This window comes from Rhodamnia argentea, chromosome 8, assembly GCF_020921035.1.
Source record: "Rhodamnia argentea isolate NSW1041297 chromosome 8, ASM2092103v1, whole genome shotgun sequence".
Taxonomy (NCBI): domain Eukaryota; kingdom Viridiplantae; phylum Streptophyta; class Magnoliopsida; order Myrtales; family Myrtaceae; genus Rhodamnia; species Rhodamnia argentea.
In genome coordinates, this window is record NC_063157.1 from 26,300,185 (window position 1) to 26,317,602 (window position 17,418).

The following is a 17,418-nucleotide window of genomic DNA, read 5'->3' on the forward strand; positions in this document are numbered from 1 at the left end:
CTATTCACTAGTGGAATCCAAGAGATTGGCTACCAGCGTGAAGAAATGGACGTAAACTTGAACAAAGCTGAACCACTATAAATTTTATGTGCAAATTCTCCATTTCTTGAACTCCTTGTCATTTTAATTTGATAGTTGAATTATGCATGTTACTAACTCTAAAACATCTCAGATCTTGCTCTCACTCGGATTCTAAATTAAACTCTGAGTTTACTTGCTTAAATTTCGTATTGATTTCTAAAGTTCATTGTAATCACCTATTCACTCCCTTCTAGGTGATAAAACTAGCCCCCAACAAAACAAAGCTTGGATATTAACTTAGATACCAAATGAGAAGAACGTGTTGCAGAATAAGTAGGTGTACTAGGTCAAAAAAGAACCTCATGGCTAAAAGAGGTACAAAGCAAGGTTAGTAGTAAAAAATTTTTAGCAAAAGAAAGTGATTGGCTATAGAGAGATTTTCTCTCTAGTTGCGAAATTGACAACTATCAGCCTAGTGTTAAGTATGTTGTTGTTGAGGATTTACATCTGGAGCAATTAGATATTAACCTGCATTCTTCCATGGTAAGTTAGACGAGGCTATCTACATGGTACAACCAAAATTTTTTCCCGTTGTTAGGAAAGAAAATTATGTCTACAAGCTAAAGAAGAGTCTGTATGGCTTGAAATAGGCTCCTAAACAATGATACAAGAAATTTGACACATTTATGTGTGCTAACGAGCTCACCAAAAGTGAAATACATCACTACTGTTACTTCAAGAAATTTGATGACCGTTATATTATTTTACTATTATATATGGATGATACGCTCATTGTAGGATCTAGCATGAGGGATATCAACATATTGAAGCAATAATTGTCAAAAGAGCTTGAGATGAAGGACTTGGGAGTAGCGAATCGGTTTCTTGGGTTGAGGATCACCTACGATAGATCCGAAGGAATTCTAAAGTTACCTCGAGAAAAGTGCATCAAAAAGGTGCTGGAAAGATTCAAAATTCACAATGCAAAAACCATAACTTCTTTAGGAAGTCACTTCAAGCTCTCAAAGAAGTAGTCACCAAAGGCAAATGAAGAGCTGGAGTACATGGCTAAGGTGCCTTATGCATTCGCTATTGGCAGTTTAATATACGCTATGGTATGTACCAAACTAGACATAGCTCATGTGGTAGGAGTTGTGAGTAGATACATGGCTAATCTAGAAAAAAATATTGTGAAGCTATAAAGTGGCTATTAAGATACGTGAGAGGCACTTCAGATATGTTATTATGTTTCATGAAAAAGGGTGTAACTTTATAAGGTTTTGTTGATGCAGATCTTGGTGGTGACTTAGACAACGGGAAAAGCAAATTAGGCTATGTTTTTACCTTAGGTGACACAGCAATAAGTTGGATGTCTAGATTTAGATATGTGTCTCTCTCTCAACCACCGAGATAGAGTATGTTGCAATATATGAAGCAAGTAAGGAGATGATTTGGTTGCAAATTTTTCTAAAGGAGTTAAGCAAAGAGAGGAATAGAAGTGTTCTTTTCAGCGATAGTCAGATTGCTATTTGTGTTGCAAAGAATTCGATATTTCATTCAAAGAAAAAACACATTGAATTAAAGTATCATCATATCTGTCAGCAGATAGATAATAGGACATTGTCATTGAAAAAGATTCTTGGTGTAGAAAATCCAACAGATATGTTAACAAATGTTATCACCACCGAGAAACCGAGGTTGTGCATTGCCTCGGTTGGCCTCCATGGTTAGTGATGAGGGGGACCACGGCACTAGAACAATTTGGGCTATAAAGACGAGCAAAGTATATGATAGATTATTGTTGTTTTGAAGATCGGTCTCCAAGTAGGAGATTAATGGAGCTGTAGAGTCTGATAGAGAAAAGTAATGTTAAACCATAGATCTTTTACTGCTAATATATACTTGTAATTTCCATTATAATTGTGTATGCCCCGGACTCTTGTTATATATTGAGACGACATCTTTTGTAATTGTAATGTTGAGGTTTAAAAAAAAAAACGCTGAAGCTTGTAATGGTGAAGCTTAAAAAAAAAACATTGAAGCTTGTAACTCTAATATTGTTATAGATAGTGAAGAGATTTCCAAGTGCGGCACCGTAATTTTCCCTTTCTAATTTGGAAAATGATTTGTCATGTAAAAATTAGATTGCCTTCTTATTTATTTTTTCTTTTCAAAGATTCGCATTCTTGACACTATGATATCTCTCAATGTGTACATATATGTATATTCATTTATATACCTAAATATATTGTGCAAGTATTTCTTATACAATTTTTTTTGCTTCCGTATTTTCGAATAACTTCTCTCTTTTGTACACATTTTTAATATAAAAAAGTTGTCGTACCAATCACGTCCGCATGATTAATTATGTTGATGAGGAAGTTACATGATTCCACAAAATCAAAAAGCTAAAAGACATGATTGTAGAGATTAGTTTAAATTGCATAAGTTGGAAGTCTTCTAACTCCCTTCAAATTGTCCACTATGAGGTTGGGAGTCGCTGCGTCGTGCGATGAGCATTTAAGCCAATTTTTTAGTTTCTTCCCCAAGCGAAAGAGAATTCATCTGAAGCTTCCGTGCGAGACCGCTTATGTAATTCTCAACCACTAGTCTTGTTAATTGGAACGCATACAGGTCTCACGTAGAGCCGGTCAACTTTTTTGACCGTTATACAAGAGTCCCTTGATGGAAACCCTATCAATATCGTGTGCCACGAAATTGTGCAAAAGTGGTCTAGATTCGTGTACTGGCGCTCAAAAACTCAGTTGAAGGAAGTCGAGATATAGAATTTTGTGCCAAAAAACCTGACTTCGGAAGGGTGAGACTGCAAAAATTTCGTGGAAATTTCGTAAATTACAACGTATGTCTACAGATTATATCGAGCGACCCGAGAGCGACGACTCTTACTAACCTGGCATCAAGTCCAACATTAAATGCATAATGACTTTAATAAGCTTAAGAACACATGTTATGTCAAGATAACTAACGGGCGAAGACAACCAAGCAATAATTCTAGAACCTAATGACTCTCACATCGACAATTCCAGAACCTAATAGCTCTTGACATGGAGATCTAGAAGTTCTTCAAGAATCAGTGATTCAAAAACTAACCGCGGATTGTCATCTCTCACCAAATTCCATATCCAATAACATTCGCTAAATCCTTGCTCGGAGGCAGCAAAATATCCTCTATAACTTGTAATTTTAGGTATTATAGTAATCAGGAAGTCAATAGAAGATATAGCATGAGCCACTCATCAGCGTTGAGTTCTCCTTATGGCAGAAGGACACTCTAAGATTAGGTCTAGTCGTCTGAATTTTTAGTTAAGATAAGATTAAATATGATATGATATGACATATAATCATTTTGTTATATCCTATTCACAATTCGGTGAATCCCAATTATAAAGCCGAATATTTTTATATCCTATTATGTCCACCATTTGGGATGAATGGCATGCCAATGTAAATTAACCTAAAAATGTACAAGAGGAGATTGTAAATATCTCTCACAATTCACTACAAAAAAAAAAAAGCACAAATGCATAAACAGAGACAACCTCCATTAATTAATTGGTGACTATCATACGATTCAAATTTTAAACAGCAAAGAAGCTCCTTACAGTAGTCGAGCAACAAGTTCGAATATGACAAGAAATATCAATGGGCTAGAGCAACATGTCTAATACGTATACATCTCAATATTGTATAAAATTTATTAAAATATGTCTCAAGTTTCAGGCCGAAACGAAAATCCAAATTTTGAATAAAAATATGTCTTGATCATGAAAGATAACACATTATTTCTACATTGAAGAAGCGATCAAGATTTGAACAAACTCTGTTTTGTTATCCACGGATGTTTATCCCTTTGAGCTATTAGAGTCGTCCAAGGAAAAAAAAAAGATTCTGAATGATATCCACTGAACCAAAAGGCGTGAATATCCGTGTATGGGTTTGAGTTGACTTCAACATTTCCTTGTTCAAGTCAGGTTGGTTTCCTTCATGCATATATATAGAGTATATATCAGGAGACATTTCTTACGGAGACTTGGACTAGTGCAACCAACGAAGTCTTGAAGCGCTGTCCTTGAACGAGTGCTTGGCGTGGGTTTATCCGTGAAATTGCATCAATAATTTTGTGTTCTAGTCGAGAAATTCTTGTGGTAAGAATTTATGTTTAACTCATTTGCGAGGTTGAGACATTATTTGGCTAGGAGTTGGGAGCTAAACAACTGTGTGCACTATTGAATGTAATTGGGGCTTGGGAAACACCGAGAGTGCTTGAGCGACGAGAGTGTGGTTTGTAATCTCCGAATTGTATCGCTTGTTTTATAGTGGAATTCAGTTCTTGGTCGCCCATGGACGTAGGTCTCTACGACCAACCCACGTATATCCGGTATCTGATTTATTTTTTTGTTCTGTTTATTTATTGTTCGATCGCTTGGTTCCGCGCAATAAAATTTACATATGAAAAACCAAGAACTAACTTTTTGGTGAAGGATTTTTCACCATTTTGGTAAAATCTCACTTCTTGGTGAAGCAATAGCAAAGACTGTAAGAAGAAGAAAATGAATATTAAAGGTTAAAAAAGAAAGGGAAAGACTTAAACAAAACAAAAAAAAAAAAGCTTCCCCTATGCTTGATGGCCAATAAAGAATCAGAAGATAATGAGGTAGAACCTTCTACACTCATTATGATGAAATGGATGATATGCTGATAGAAATGTCCCATGCGTTAAGGAATTTATGGAGAATCCCCTTCTCCTTGGTTGACTTGAAAATGAAACTGAGCAAACAAAAAAAAAAAAAATCGATCCTTCAATATTACAAATGTTAAATTACTAGTGCATAATCTATTTGTAAGACATGTCATCCATCTAACAGAGATCGAACCGACCCATCAAACGACTCAATCAATCCACTACTCTCATTAGCATTACCTGATGTAATGCGACACTTTTTATTAAGCCGTCTTATAGGTACATGCCATTTACTTTGTATCAAGCGGTTAGAAATAATATTTCCAAAAGTTGGAACAAGGGGATGTCCCACATGTTTTACATGATCAATTGATGAATTTTCTTTCAAACTAAAGATTTTCCCCCACAAAAAGGTCGGTACATTGACAAATTGGTGACTCCAAATGCATGCACCTCATGTTAAATGCCATTGATGGATAATCTTGGACCCGGCACAGCATCTTCCCTAAATCTTAAACCTATTCACAAAGTCACCCAAAACGATGTCATTTCGAGTAACTTCATTCGTCGGATCGGCGGCATGTCACGTAGATGACCGGCGAAAATTGAACTGAACGTTAACAATTTCAAATAAAAATTGAATCATTAAATTAAAATCCATGCAAAAATTTAAAATGTTTTTGGAACAATCAAAAGATTTAGCACTATAAAATTTAAGATTGAATCAGTAATTTTTCCATCAAAGCACACACCTCTATAAAGCCTAGCAAAATGCAAAGCTCTCAATGAAATATTGAAAGGTTGAAGGAGGCATGCGTGTATGGCGTTGTCCTTCAGCAAAAACGTGTCAGCAAACCCTAATTTGACATTGGAATTCTCATTTATGTTGTGCGTTGAGTGGGGGACCCACAAAACTTGCGTAAATGGTCAAGAAAATGATCGATTTATCTTGCGTAAAATAATTAACTTCAGAAATATTTTTTTAAAAAAATTATTGGTTGTATTGCTTATATAAATAAATGAATGAAAAACATTTTCAACGTTCACGAAAATATTTGAATACAAATTATAATATTATTTTCTAACTTAACAACATACCCGCTAAAAAACCCTAACACTACCCATCATAGCCCATTTAATGTCATCTCTTACATGCTCACATGATTAAAAATATTAATGGCTCCTATCCATGTGGATCACCATATAAGATATTCCTTATATTTATGGATGGGTCTTTACTTATAAATCACTCGAGAAAATCTCTTCGATTTGACGTGGGACTTATGATATCACAAAGCTCGCTCATCTAAATTACGAATATGAAATTATATTGAAGAATGTACTTGAAAAGTTGTCAAGTCAGTAATCGTGCGTGCATGATTAAATTATGTTAAAGATGAAGTTTACACGATTCCCCGAAACCGACAGGCGAAAAAACTTGTTCATAAATATTAGAAAGCCGAGGTTAAATTGCAAGAGTTGGTACGGCTTTGAACTTTCTTCGGATATCGTCCACCATGATGTTGCTGGTGGTGGACATTGGAACGGGTCGTCGTCCTATGAACAGCAAAGAGTGGATAATGCACGAGTTCAAAAGAAAAACCCTATCAGAGAAGAGAATTCATTTGAAGTTCTATTGCGAGTCCCACTTCTAAAATTCTCAACCACTAGTCTTATTCTCAAGAACAAGTAGAGCCAGACAATTAGTTGGACCCTTCTATAAGAGTCTATAGTTGGAAACCCTATTCATGTCACTTCTAAAATTCTCAACCACTAGATTCATGTTCAGAAACTTAATTGAAGAAAAACGAGAAAAAAAAAAAACTGTAGTTTCGGGAGGGTGAGGCGACAAAGATTTACGTGAAATATCGTAAATCATAATACATTACTAAAAATTGCACCGAGCAACCTGAGAGCGATAACCCTTGCTAACTTGACCCTCCAATCAGACAATAAACGCACGCCATCTATGACGAGCGTAAGAATGCATGTTGCGTCAAGATAACCAACGGAGGACGAGCAATAATTCAAGAAAGACGCGGTACGACCTCAACAAAGATAATGAGCCGATTAATACTCTGTCAAACATAAGAAAAGGCAATATGCCTCGACGATTTAGCTGGTGGACTAGTAGTTGGCGGGTCGGGTCAAGTACAGCTGGATTTTTCCGGGCGGATCCAATACGAGCTCTTCCTTCACATATGATACTTTGATTTTTTCCAAGCATTTGAAAGATCTTTGCGCCAAAACCGTACAGTCACATAAAGTCAAATTTCAAATGAATACAAGTCTTGTCCACCACCTTGTTTCCTCGTCCCTTCCAATTCCCTGCTTCATCTTCACATGCCATGTCCATGCATTTAGGGCACAATAAGGCAAGTGCCCCTACTTTTCTTCTTCCTCTCCCTCTATAAATACTACTAGGACAACTCTCCAAAACCCCATCATACCAAAGTCCCGATAAGCATTGTTTTTAAGCACTTGTTGTCTGCACCATTCTCTCTTTCAAGAGCAAACCAGAAACGATCGCCACCACCATCATCATGTTGAAGCCACAGCTTCCTCAATCCCCACCTGCCTCCCCAACCTTGGTCCCATTAGCCAAGCCATCTAGCCAAGGCAATGGCGGTGAGATCAAAGAGGTTGCCAGCCCGGCCGCTATCGAGAAGTCGCTGTCCGTCAAAGCGGTAGTGACCGTGAAATCCAGCGCCGGTGGGTTGTTCTCGGAAATCGGGATACTCGGAGGGGTCAATATGATTACTGATCTGGTGGGAAGAACACTCTTGTTGGAGCTTGTTAGTGCAGAGGTTGACCCCAGTAAGTATTGAGCATTCAGTTTTACCTTGAAATAGTTAACCCAAACTTGCAATAGAAAGCGGGGGCAGAAATTGGCTGAATTTGATTGAAACGTAGTCTTTTACTTTTTGGAGATTTTTACCACGTTCACAATTTGACTTTTATTTGAGTGGAACATTTGAAGTTTTTCAAAGTACCAAAACAGCGATATTTAGAATTATATACGTATTTTTACCAATATTTACAAACTCAAATACCTATTTTTAGGCTTGGAGAAGAAGTCACAATTTGCAACAAACAAGGATGTTAGATTAAGGTTTGTTTTAAAAGATATGATGCATGTTAATCTACTTAGTACTATATGTGAGAGGTACAATTTTCTTGTCTTGTTCTTAAGCCCCACAGCTAGACTATATATCTATATATCTGCGCGTGTGGGCATGCTCTTGTGTAGTCTAGAAATTTATCTACGACTAATATATGACTTGGAGAAGCTCTTCTATAATTATCAAGCCAAGTTGGTATATACATCTTCAATATATGATGTAACGTGATGTTTTCTTGGGGAATAGGCTTAGAATTGGTCATTGACGTTTCGATCGTTCATCAATTGAGCTCTTGACTTTTTATTTTGGTTAATGAAATTCTTAACGTTTTTAAAAAGGCGCTATCAAGATAATATGTACATATCAAGTTCTTGACATATTATAGACCATATGGATTCTACTTTTTACCCTTGCTATACTCGACCTTCCACTTAAGGTGAGAGAGAGAGGGAGAGAGAGAGACTATCTCTTGGAAGAAATATGCCATGGTGTGCGAGAGCCGACTGTAGTTTCGTTCCTGCTATGATATACAGAGGATTGATCTCTTGTATCCACGATGTTGAAGATTTAAACACAGTCCTGAACTTTATTTGCAGAGACGGGACAAGAGAAGGGCACAATCAAAGGGTACGCGCACAAGAAGAGCCAAAGCACGGAGGAGGCGACATACGAGCACGAGTTCGAGGTCGGAGAGGAGTTCGGGGAGGTCGGGGCGATTCTCGTGGAGAATGAGCACCACAAGGAGATGTACCTCAAGGACATCGTCCTCGAAGGGTTCGTAGGCGGTCCAGTTAACATCACATGCAACTCATGGGTTCATTCCAAGTTCGACAACCCACAGAAGAGGGTCTTCTTCACCAATAAGGTCAGATCATACCCATAGCTACATAAGAGGCTCTTCTTCACTTATGGAGTTTTTTCCTCATTTTACACTAGGCTTCTTACACATATCAAAAGATCCAGATCATTTAGGATATATGACTTACATAGATAGTATGTAAATATGTGTTACGCGAAAATTAGGGTTTTGATGCACGTATATATTTGTGTTGACGCACTTGAAGGGCGCTTTACGAGGAGAGGATTATTAAAAACAAGATTGGTTGTGCCGAGAGCGAGCGAATCAATTAGCTTATGTTTCACGAAATGCAAGTTTGAATCTCGATTAATTAGCTATAATCTCCAAAGAGTATCACACACTCCACAATTGTTTAATTGTTACTTCCTTTGGTTTATGATTCTCGAATTGAACCGAAAGCTGACTGGTGAAACTAAGGTACAATGCATGCGCATGAAAAGCGTCTATGTTCATATAAATATTTTGGCTCTCTAGCCCTCACAGTGTCCTTTTCAATGTTGACGCAAAAGGAATCAAAAGAATAATAATAATACAAAAAAAACAGCTTGCCCTATCTTTGACCTATTCACACCAAAACTTGAAAAAAAAATCAATTCAAATCAGACAATTAATTAGAGAGAAAGTCGATTATCACCGTAATGTATTACTTAGGTTGATTTTATCCGGAGCCTGATGGCTTTTATTGGTGGCTATTGTGGGGCAGTGCTATTTACCGACGGAAACGCCGAGCGGGCTAAGGAGACTGAGAGAGGAAGAGCTGGTGATCCTGCGTGGGGACGGCCAAGGCGAGAGAAAGTCGTACGAGAGGATATACGATTACGATGTGTACAACGACCTCGGAGATCCGGACAGCGGCGTGGATAAGAAGAGACCGGTGCTTGGTGGCCAAGAGCTTCCGTACCCTAGAAGGTGCCGGACCGGGCGCCCTCGGTGCAAGACCGGTGAGTCGAGAAATGTTTCTTTATTTTTATTTTTTATCAATAATGACTAACACAACGATACTTTAGATTATACCTTATCCCAAAAAAAAAAAACAATACTTTAGATTATTGAATAAAGTTCTTTACGGGCGGGAAGTGCCGTCCAAAAATAGCAAGTCCTTAAACATGCACATATATTATCAAGCGGATCCACAATCGGAATCGAAGAGCAGTAGCATATACGTGCCTCGAGATGAAGAGTTCTCTACAATAAAGGAATTGACGTTCTCGGCGAAGACGGTGTATTCGGTGGTGCATGCGGTGTTGCCGTCGCTAGAGACGGCAATAGTCGACACCGACCTGGGGTTCCCCAACTTCACCGCCATCGATGAGCTCTTCAATGAAGTTGGCGACGTGCCCATGTTGACGAAGCAAGGCTTCCTCAAGGACCTCTTCCCTCGGCTGGTCAAGACCGTCGCCGATGCCACCGAAGATGTCTTGCGCTTCGAAACCCCTGAAACCATGAAGCGTAAGCAAACTCTCTCTCCCTCTCCCTCTCTCTTTAGTAAGATTTTATGTCCCTATCCAAGTCTGTTTGGATAGCTGTCTCACATAAGGTAACATGATCATCGCTCATTCTCTCTTTAGGAAAATACATTATTAGTCAATCACAAGACAAAAGTCAATGTAGTAGTTATCATATATGGAAGAGATAACTATATGTCTCCAAGATTTCTCATGTATAGTAATTATCCGTGTTGTTTCACCCTGCAGGAGACAAATTCTTTTGGTTTAGTGATGAAGAGTTCGCTCGTCAAACCCTAGCAGGAATTAACCCTTACACAATCCAGTTGGTCACGGTAATAATTATATGTATATGCACACAGTTCAAGTATATAGTTTGCTCTGATTCAACTAATTTTAGTCCATTGATAATTAATCTCTTAGAAGATTAAAATTATTTGATATCACCATGTTGGGCATATACTTTCTATTCATAAGTGGTAGTACAATGTGTACTCGGGAATGGCCCTTGAGAAGCGAGCTCGACCCTAAGATCTACGGTCCGCCCGAATCGGTCATCACGACAGAAATCATCGAAAGGGAAATCAAAGGCTTCATGACAGTTGACGAGGTAGGAAGATACTCCCTCGACAAAGTATCACCCGATAGAACCTCCTCGCACTCTAGGGTTGAGCATAAACCCAAATCCTAAACCCCCCCTAATTTTTTGAAATTTTGACCTGAACCCGACTTTTTCGGTTCGGTTCAATTTGATTCCGTGCAGGCCATAAAGCAAAAGAAGATGTTCATGCTAGACTACCACGACCTGCTCCTACCGTACGTGAACAAAGTGAGGCAGCTCAAGGGGACAACCCTCTATGGGTCGAGGACACTCTTCTTCTTGACCCCGGATGAGACGTTGAAGCCACTCGCCATCGAGCTCACACGGCCGCCCACCGTCGACGGGAAGCCGCAATGGAAGCAGGTGTTCACCCCATCATGCCACTCCACCGGCATGTGGCTTTGGCGGCTCGCCAAGGCCCATGTCCTCGCCCACGACTCTGGATACCATCAGCTCGTCAGCCACTGGTAACAAACTAAGCCAAGCATTACTTTTTGACGAGCAAAAAGCTAAATCATAGATTTATTACATCGAAATATACTGTGAAAAGTTGTAACGAAGAATATATTTGTTAAAAATTGATGTTTCCACGGTTTCGATCGTCGCAGGTTACGGACTCATTGTGCTACGGAACCCTACATAATAGCGACAAACCGGCAATTGAGCGAGATGCACCCGATCTACAAGTTGTTGCAACCGCACTTCCGGTACACGATGGAGATCAATGCTCTGGCTCGTGGGAATCTCATCAACGGCGACGGCATTATTGAGACCACCTTCTCTCCCGGCAAGTATTCCATGGAGCTCAGCGCTGTCGCCTACGACAAGCAGTGGCAATTCGACTTACAAGGCTTGCCCAATGACTTGATCAGCAGGTATTGCACATCAATTGCATCTTTATGGTAACTGAAATCGTCACGTGTGCCATTCCTTTTCTGATCGTGTCAATTCTTGCCAGGGGGTTGGCGATGGAGGACCCGACGGAACCTCACGGCCTCAAGCTAGCGATCGAAGACTACCCCTTCGCTAACGACGGCCTCCTCTTGTGGGACATTATCAATGAGTGGGTCACCGGCTACGTCAACCACTACTACCCCGACTCGACCCGTATCGTGTCGGACATGGAGCTCCAATCTTGGTGGACCGAGATCCGGACCGTTGGCCACGGTGACAAGAAAGACTCCCTCGGGTGGCCCGACCTCAAGAGCCCATCTGACCTCATCCACATTATCACCACCATCGTTTGGGTCGCCTCCGGCCATCATGCTGCCGTCAACTTCGGCCAGTACACCTATGCCGGCTACTTCCCGAACCGCCCCACCATTGCCCGAACCAAGATGCCCGTCGAGGACCCGACGGAAGAAGAGCTCAAGATCTTCTGGGATAAGCCTGAGGACACGCTCCTCCATTGCTTCCCATCGCAGATACAGGCGACAAAGGTGATGGCAGTCCTCGACGTTCTGTCGAACCATTCACCGGATGAGGAGTACCTGGGACAATATCCAGAACTGGCATGGACGGAGGAGCCGGCGATAAACGTGGCATTCGAGAGGTTCAATGAGAGGCTGAAGGAGTTTGACGGCATCATCGATGCGAGGAACACTGACCAAAGTTTTAAGAATCGGAACGGAGCTGGGATCGTGCCATATGAGCTCTTGAAGCCGTTCTCTGAGCCTGGTGTGACCGGGAAGGGAGTTCCATACAGCATTTCCATTTGAGGATAGGACATTTCGTGGCGACGGCAATGGTGGTCGCAGATAAATAAATAAATAACGGTTCTTTTTATTTTGTAGAATAAGAGGGGTGTTGGGATATGCCGATGGTAGTGTGATCATCCTAATTTGTGGACAACCTTAATTCTTTTTATGATCTAATTTGTCATTTGACACCGACATGTAAGTAATTATGATCAAAAGATTAATTTTAGTTCTAGTTTTTGGTCGAAAAATCTAATGTTGACTTCATCTATCTTCTTCATAAATACCATCTTCCACTACCGTTGCATACTAATGCAGAATGTAAAAACTTGGGTAAATGGTTAGTTCGATAGATTTGCTAAACATGCTACTAACCCACAAGTGAGACACTAAAGCATACACTTCCTGCTAAGAAGAATTATCGAAAAAGTCCTCAATCTATTGTACTTTTGCTAGTTCAGTCATAAACCTTTTAATTTTATGCCAAGTTAATTCTAAACTTTTTTTTTTTTTGTGTCAATTTCAGTCCTAAACCTTTTGCATTTTTGTCAATTCAGTCCATCCGATAAATTTTGGCTGTCTGGCGCTAACATGACGATTTTTAATGATATTTTAATTTTTTTAAATTTTTTCTCTTTTCTTTATTTTTCTTTTTTGTTTTGGATCTTCTCCTTCCTTCAGCCATGGCTGAAGTTGCGGACCAATGGAGGAGATAACTGGTAGGCCACAGGCCACTGGCGCCTGTGCCGCATGCGCTAGGTGAGGCCAATGCCGGTGCCACTAGGCGAGGCCAAGCCATGCCAAAGCTGGGTGAGGTCTAGCCTCGCCATCACCCAGCCATGGCGTTGCCGTTCTAATTCCTTCCTCCTACTCGAACCCTTCAAATCTCAACTTGTTCCCAATCTAGCCACCATTTCTCTCTCTCTCTCTCTCTCTCTCTCTCTCTCTCTCTCTCTCTCTCTCTCTCTCTCTCTCTCTCGTATGTGTCATCATGGCTAATCGATGGCGAGGCCGAGCTCGCACAGCCATGGTGTTGCAACAACAGCAATGGCGACATCATGGCCGGGTGAGCTTGACCTTGCCTAGCGCCGGCGTCGCCGGCTCTAATGGCCCATCGGCTATATCCTCCACTAGTCTGCAAGTTCAGCTATAGCTAAAGGAAGGAAAAGACCCAAAACAATAATAATAATAATAATAATAAAGAAAAGAGAAAAAATAAAAATAACAAAATTGAATAAAATATTATTAAAAATCACCACGCCATCAACACGTCAAGGCCAGCCCGGTCGAGTTTGCTGAATGGAATAAATTGGCATAAATAAAAAAAAAGGTTTATGGCTAATGTGGCACAAAAAAAGGTTTAGGACTGAAATTGTATAAATTAAAAGGTTTAGAATTGAATTATCAAAAATTAAATGGTTGAGAACTGAATTGGGAAAAGTATATAATAGGTTTAGGATTTTTTTTGACAATTTCCCCCTTCCTGCCATCAAATCAACGAGGGCATAAAAATAAATAGATTACATGGGAGTCATTATCGCTAGCATCGCGAGTGCGTAAATCTTTAGTCTCTGCTTTCTGGAGATTTAAGGAAAGGGCAAACTTGATCTGAACTTAGGAGGAACTTCATAAATTTAACCTGAGAATTGCTTGTTCCGAAGTCGATGCTCCGAGCTCCGATGTTCATATTCAGAAGATCGAGTACCACCACACTGAAACTAGATCTTCCATTCAGCTATGACTTATTTCTCACGTACAAATTGCAAGTGACGGGTAATATACCACTTCCAAATTAATTGCTTGTAGCTGTACGTAAAGTACGTTACGTCTCGTGGAGGTCAAAGGCGGTCAGACTAGAGTTTGACAACTATGAATATAAATTCGATGCCTCTAATGAGGGGAAAATTACCAAAAAGTTTTTAAACTTATTGTACTTGTACTAATTCAGTTCTAAATATTTTAATTTTGCCAGTTTAGTCCAAACATTTTGATAATTTGCCAATTTAGCCTTTTAACAATTTACCAATTTAATTCTTCTAACTAATTTTGACTGAAAATAGTTAACGTGGCGGTCTAGTCAGCGTCGGCCATCTTATGCGGCCAAGTCGACATTGACGTAGACAATTTTACAATCCCGACGATGGCCCGTGGAGGGAAAAAGGAAAAAAACAAGTAAAAAGAAAAAAGAAGAATTCAGAAATCACAAAAATTGTCCACGTCAACATTGGTCATGCCAAGTAGAACGAACAACATTGACTAGATGGTCACGTCAACTTTTACCGGTCAAAATTAGTCAGGGGGAATAAATTGACAAATCGTTAAAAAGTTTAAGGCTAAATTGGTAAATCTTCAAAAGATTTAAGGCCAAATTTGCACAGTTGAAAATTTTAAGATTAAATTGACAAATCGTAAAAATATGCAGGACTAGATTGGCTAAACTGAGAGGTTTATGATTAAATCGGCACAAGTGCAATAGATTTAGGACTTTTTTTAATAATTTCCCCCTCAAATCAGACAAGTCAATACATAACTAAACCCCACATTTTTACACCTAAAATTCTCCAGCCTAGACATTTCTTCTCTCTTCTTTGTCAAACCCTTAGTCACTTAAGTACTGGAAGGTGCTATTGAGTAAAATCCTATGAGACTGCCTTGTTTCTGGTGCGCAAAGATCCCATCCAAAGGGAGATCAATCTAGTTTGAAGGCGACATATGCATCTAAAAAAACGAACGAACTCTTATATGATTCATTAAACACTCTGACGCTTTGAATGAACAAACGAACGAACTCTTATATGAAAATTTTCGCCTAATTAGAATGACTTACCAACTTTAATCTAGTTCAATTACCAACTATTTTTTGTTACCAACTCCGAAAGTTTAATTATCTTTTCAGTTACCAACTTTTCTATTGAGTTACCAACTTTCATTGGCAACTCATTTCACTTGCTCACTATTTTCATTGATTACCAACTTAAAATAACATACTCACCAACTTTTTTCACGAAATTACCATCCAGTATTAGGATAATTGTCGACTATCCTTTGTGTTATTTACAGATATGTATTTTTTTGTTTTGTTTTATGATATCCAACCTTGCTTATTATTTGCAAACTTCTATTTTCATTTGTCAGCGATGCTCTAACTTACCAACTCCATTTAAAAATTGCCAAAATATTGATCAGCTTATCAATCGTTCTTCGATTAAGTTGTCAACTGGTTTTTCATAACCAACTTCAATTACTAGGTTGAATTTAAGTGATACATCAAGTAATTCTAAGTAATCAACTCTCAGTTGAATTAACTACCGCCATCTATGTGGTTTTTCCAAATTTAGCAAATTTTAGACACTCGGCGAGATGGAAGAAAAAACAATCATTTTTTTGGAAACAGGGGAGTGGAATTGAGAGAGAGAGAGAGAGAGAGAGAGAGAGACGCACTTGATTGCTCTTAAAACATAGGAAAGATGATGATAATAATCTATTCTCATGTTGTCAACTAGTTGTTGCTCGAGCGGCAGCGTCTCGTTGTTCAACTCATCAATGCCTGCACGCATGCATGTGAAAAGATCTGAATAAGAATTTTACAGGACTAAGGAGACATGCACGATGAATCAAAAAAATTCACAATACATTCCCCTTTTATTACGAGGAATCCATGTTACTTGTTTGAAGGGCGTATGCAGTACACACTTTTGTGCAAGACACCGGTGAGTACGAAAATATTTGAAACTAGCAACCTATACAGATCTATTACATTAGAAACAAGATTATATCTGTGTGGTATTCGTGGGGTGGCTATTTCCACAACCTTTCTCGATGAAACATATTAAATAAATCCTAAAGTTGGGTTTCTAACTTAATGCGCATTATATGGTCTTCTTTTTCTCTGTCTTTTCCTCTTTCTTGGTTTTGAGGGAAGAAGTAAATTATTCTCTTCAACAGGAATTGAGTATACCGAGATAGAAACTGGCTATTAATGGATGATTGTCACCTAAAAAAAATTGTATTGTTAGATATCGAAACATGCCATTGGCCATGCTTAACTAAAGTTGAAGGCTAATTTGGTCAATCAACTTAAAAGCGTGTCTGTTTAGTCAAAATAGTTTCGAAATAGCCACACCACCTCTCTTTTTATCTTGTTTGTGAAAATTAATCTTTGTCTATGTAACAAAATAGCAAAGGTTTTTTACCGTTTTCCGTGATGTAAATGAGAGGGTCGTTGTATTTCTTCTTCGCGTACAACGGAAGAAGTCGTATTCCTTTAGGATACACGTACAACCAATCCGACGCAGCCTGTACATTTCATTGAAATAAATATCAGATTTATTCACCACTACTTTGAAGTACATGGATTTCATCAACATGAAGATTAAAAAAAAAAAAGCAAAATTGAGCGCTAATGTAGTTTGCAAGTTACACAGGGCCTAGGCATAGTGTATGATCTATGTTCAAGCAACTAGTGTAATTTTTTTCCATGTTTTTTTCTTTTTTTTTTTCTTGCTTTTTCTAGCGTTTCATTTTTCGTGTCATGAAGTAAATAGCAAAATCGGGAAATTCCTACCATAACGGACAATCACCTTTGGACCAATTGGGATGCCATTCCTCTCAGCTACAACAAATAAGAGTAACCTATACGGTGAGAAAGAAGAAATTGTTCATTAAACTTAGTCAATGACCGAAAATGAAACTCGTTGAAATCAATTGCAATAGTAATCTTACTCAAAAGATTGGTACGGGCATCTGTTAAGCAGCTCGGACTCGGGCCCATCATGTGTGGAGAGTAGGCAGTATAGTTTGTCGTGTAATAGTTCAATCTGAGAAAGTCGATCGAGCCTTTCAACATGGTCGATTGCTCTTGCGAGAACTTGGGAAGTCTCTCTCCAACAAGAGAGCGCATCAAATGCGGATGATCTCCATGAGATAATGGATCCACGTACCTGATGAACTAATTAACAAAGAGTTATTATC

At 39.0% G+C, this 17,418-nt stretch overlaps 1 protein-coding gene across 3 annotated transcripts in view; it reads left to right on the forward strand.

Moving 5' to 3' along the window:
• The window catches only part of LOC115738228 (linoleate 13S-lipoxygenase 2-1, chloroplastic-like), a 52,486-nt gene extending 39,977 nt beyond the window's left edge, over positions 1-12,509 (forward strand). For 2 of the 3 annotated variants that reach the window (XM_048284632.1, XM_048284633.1), the window contains exons 2-9: positions 8,442-8,710; positions 9,408-9,645; positions 9,833-10,153; positions 10,399-10,484; positions 10,649-10,759; positions 10,913-11,217; positions 11,359-11,625; positions 11,709-12,509. In XM_048284632.1, coding sequence (XP_048140589.1) covers positions 8,442-8,710; positions 9,408-9,645; positions 9,833-10,153; positions 10,399-10,484; positions 10,649-10,759; positions 10,913-11,217; positions 11,359-11,625; positions 11,709-12,468 — 2,357 coding nt within the window. In that variant the 3' untranslated portion in view covers positions 12,469-12,509. Of the gene's footprint in view, positions 1-7,177; positions 7,541-8,441; positions 8,711-9,407; positions 9,646-9,832; positions 10,154-10,398; positions 10,485-10,648; positions 10,760-10,912; positions 11,218-11,358; positions 11,626-11,708 lie in introns of those variants that run through there. The other variant, XM_030670795.2, reaches the window with a different exon arrangement.
• The last annotated feature ends 4,909 nt before the right edge of the window (positions 12,510-17,418 follow it).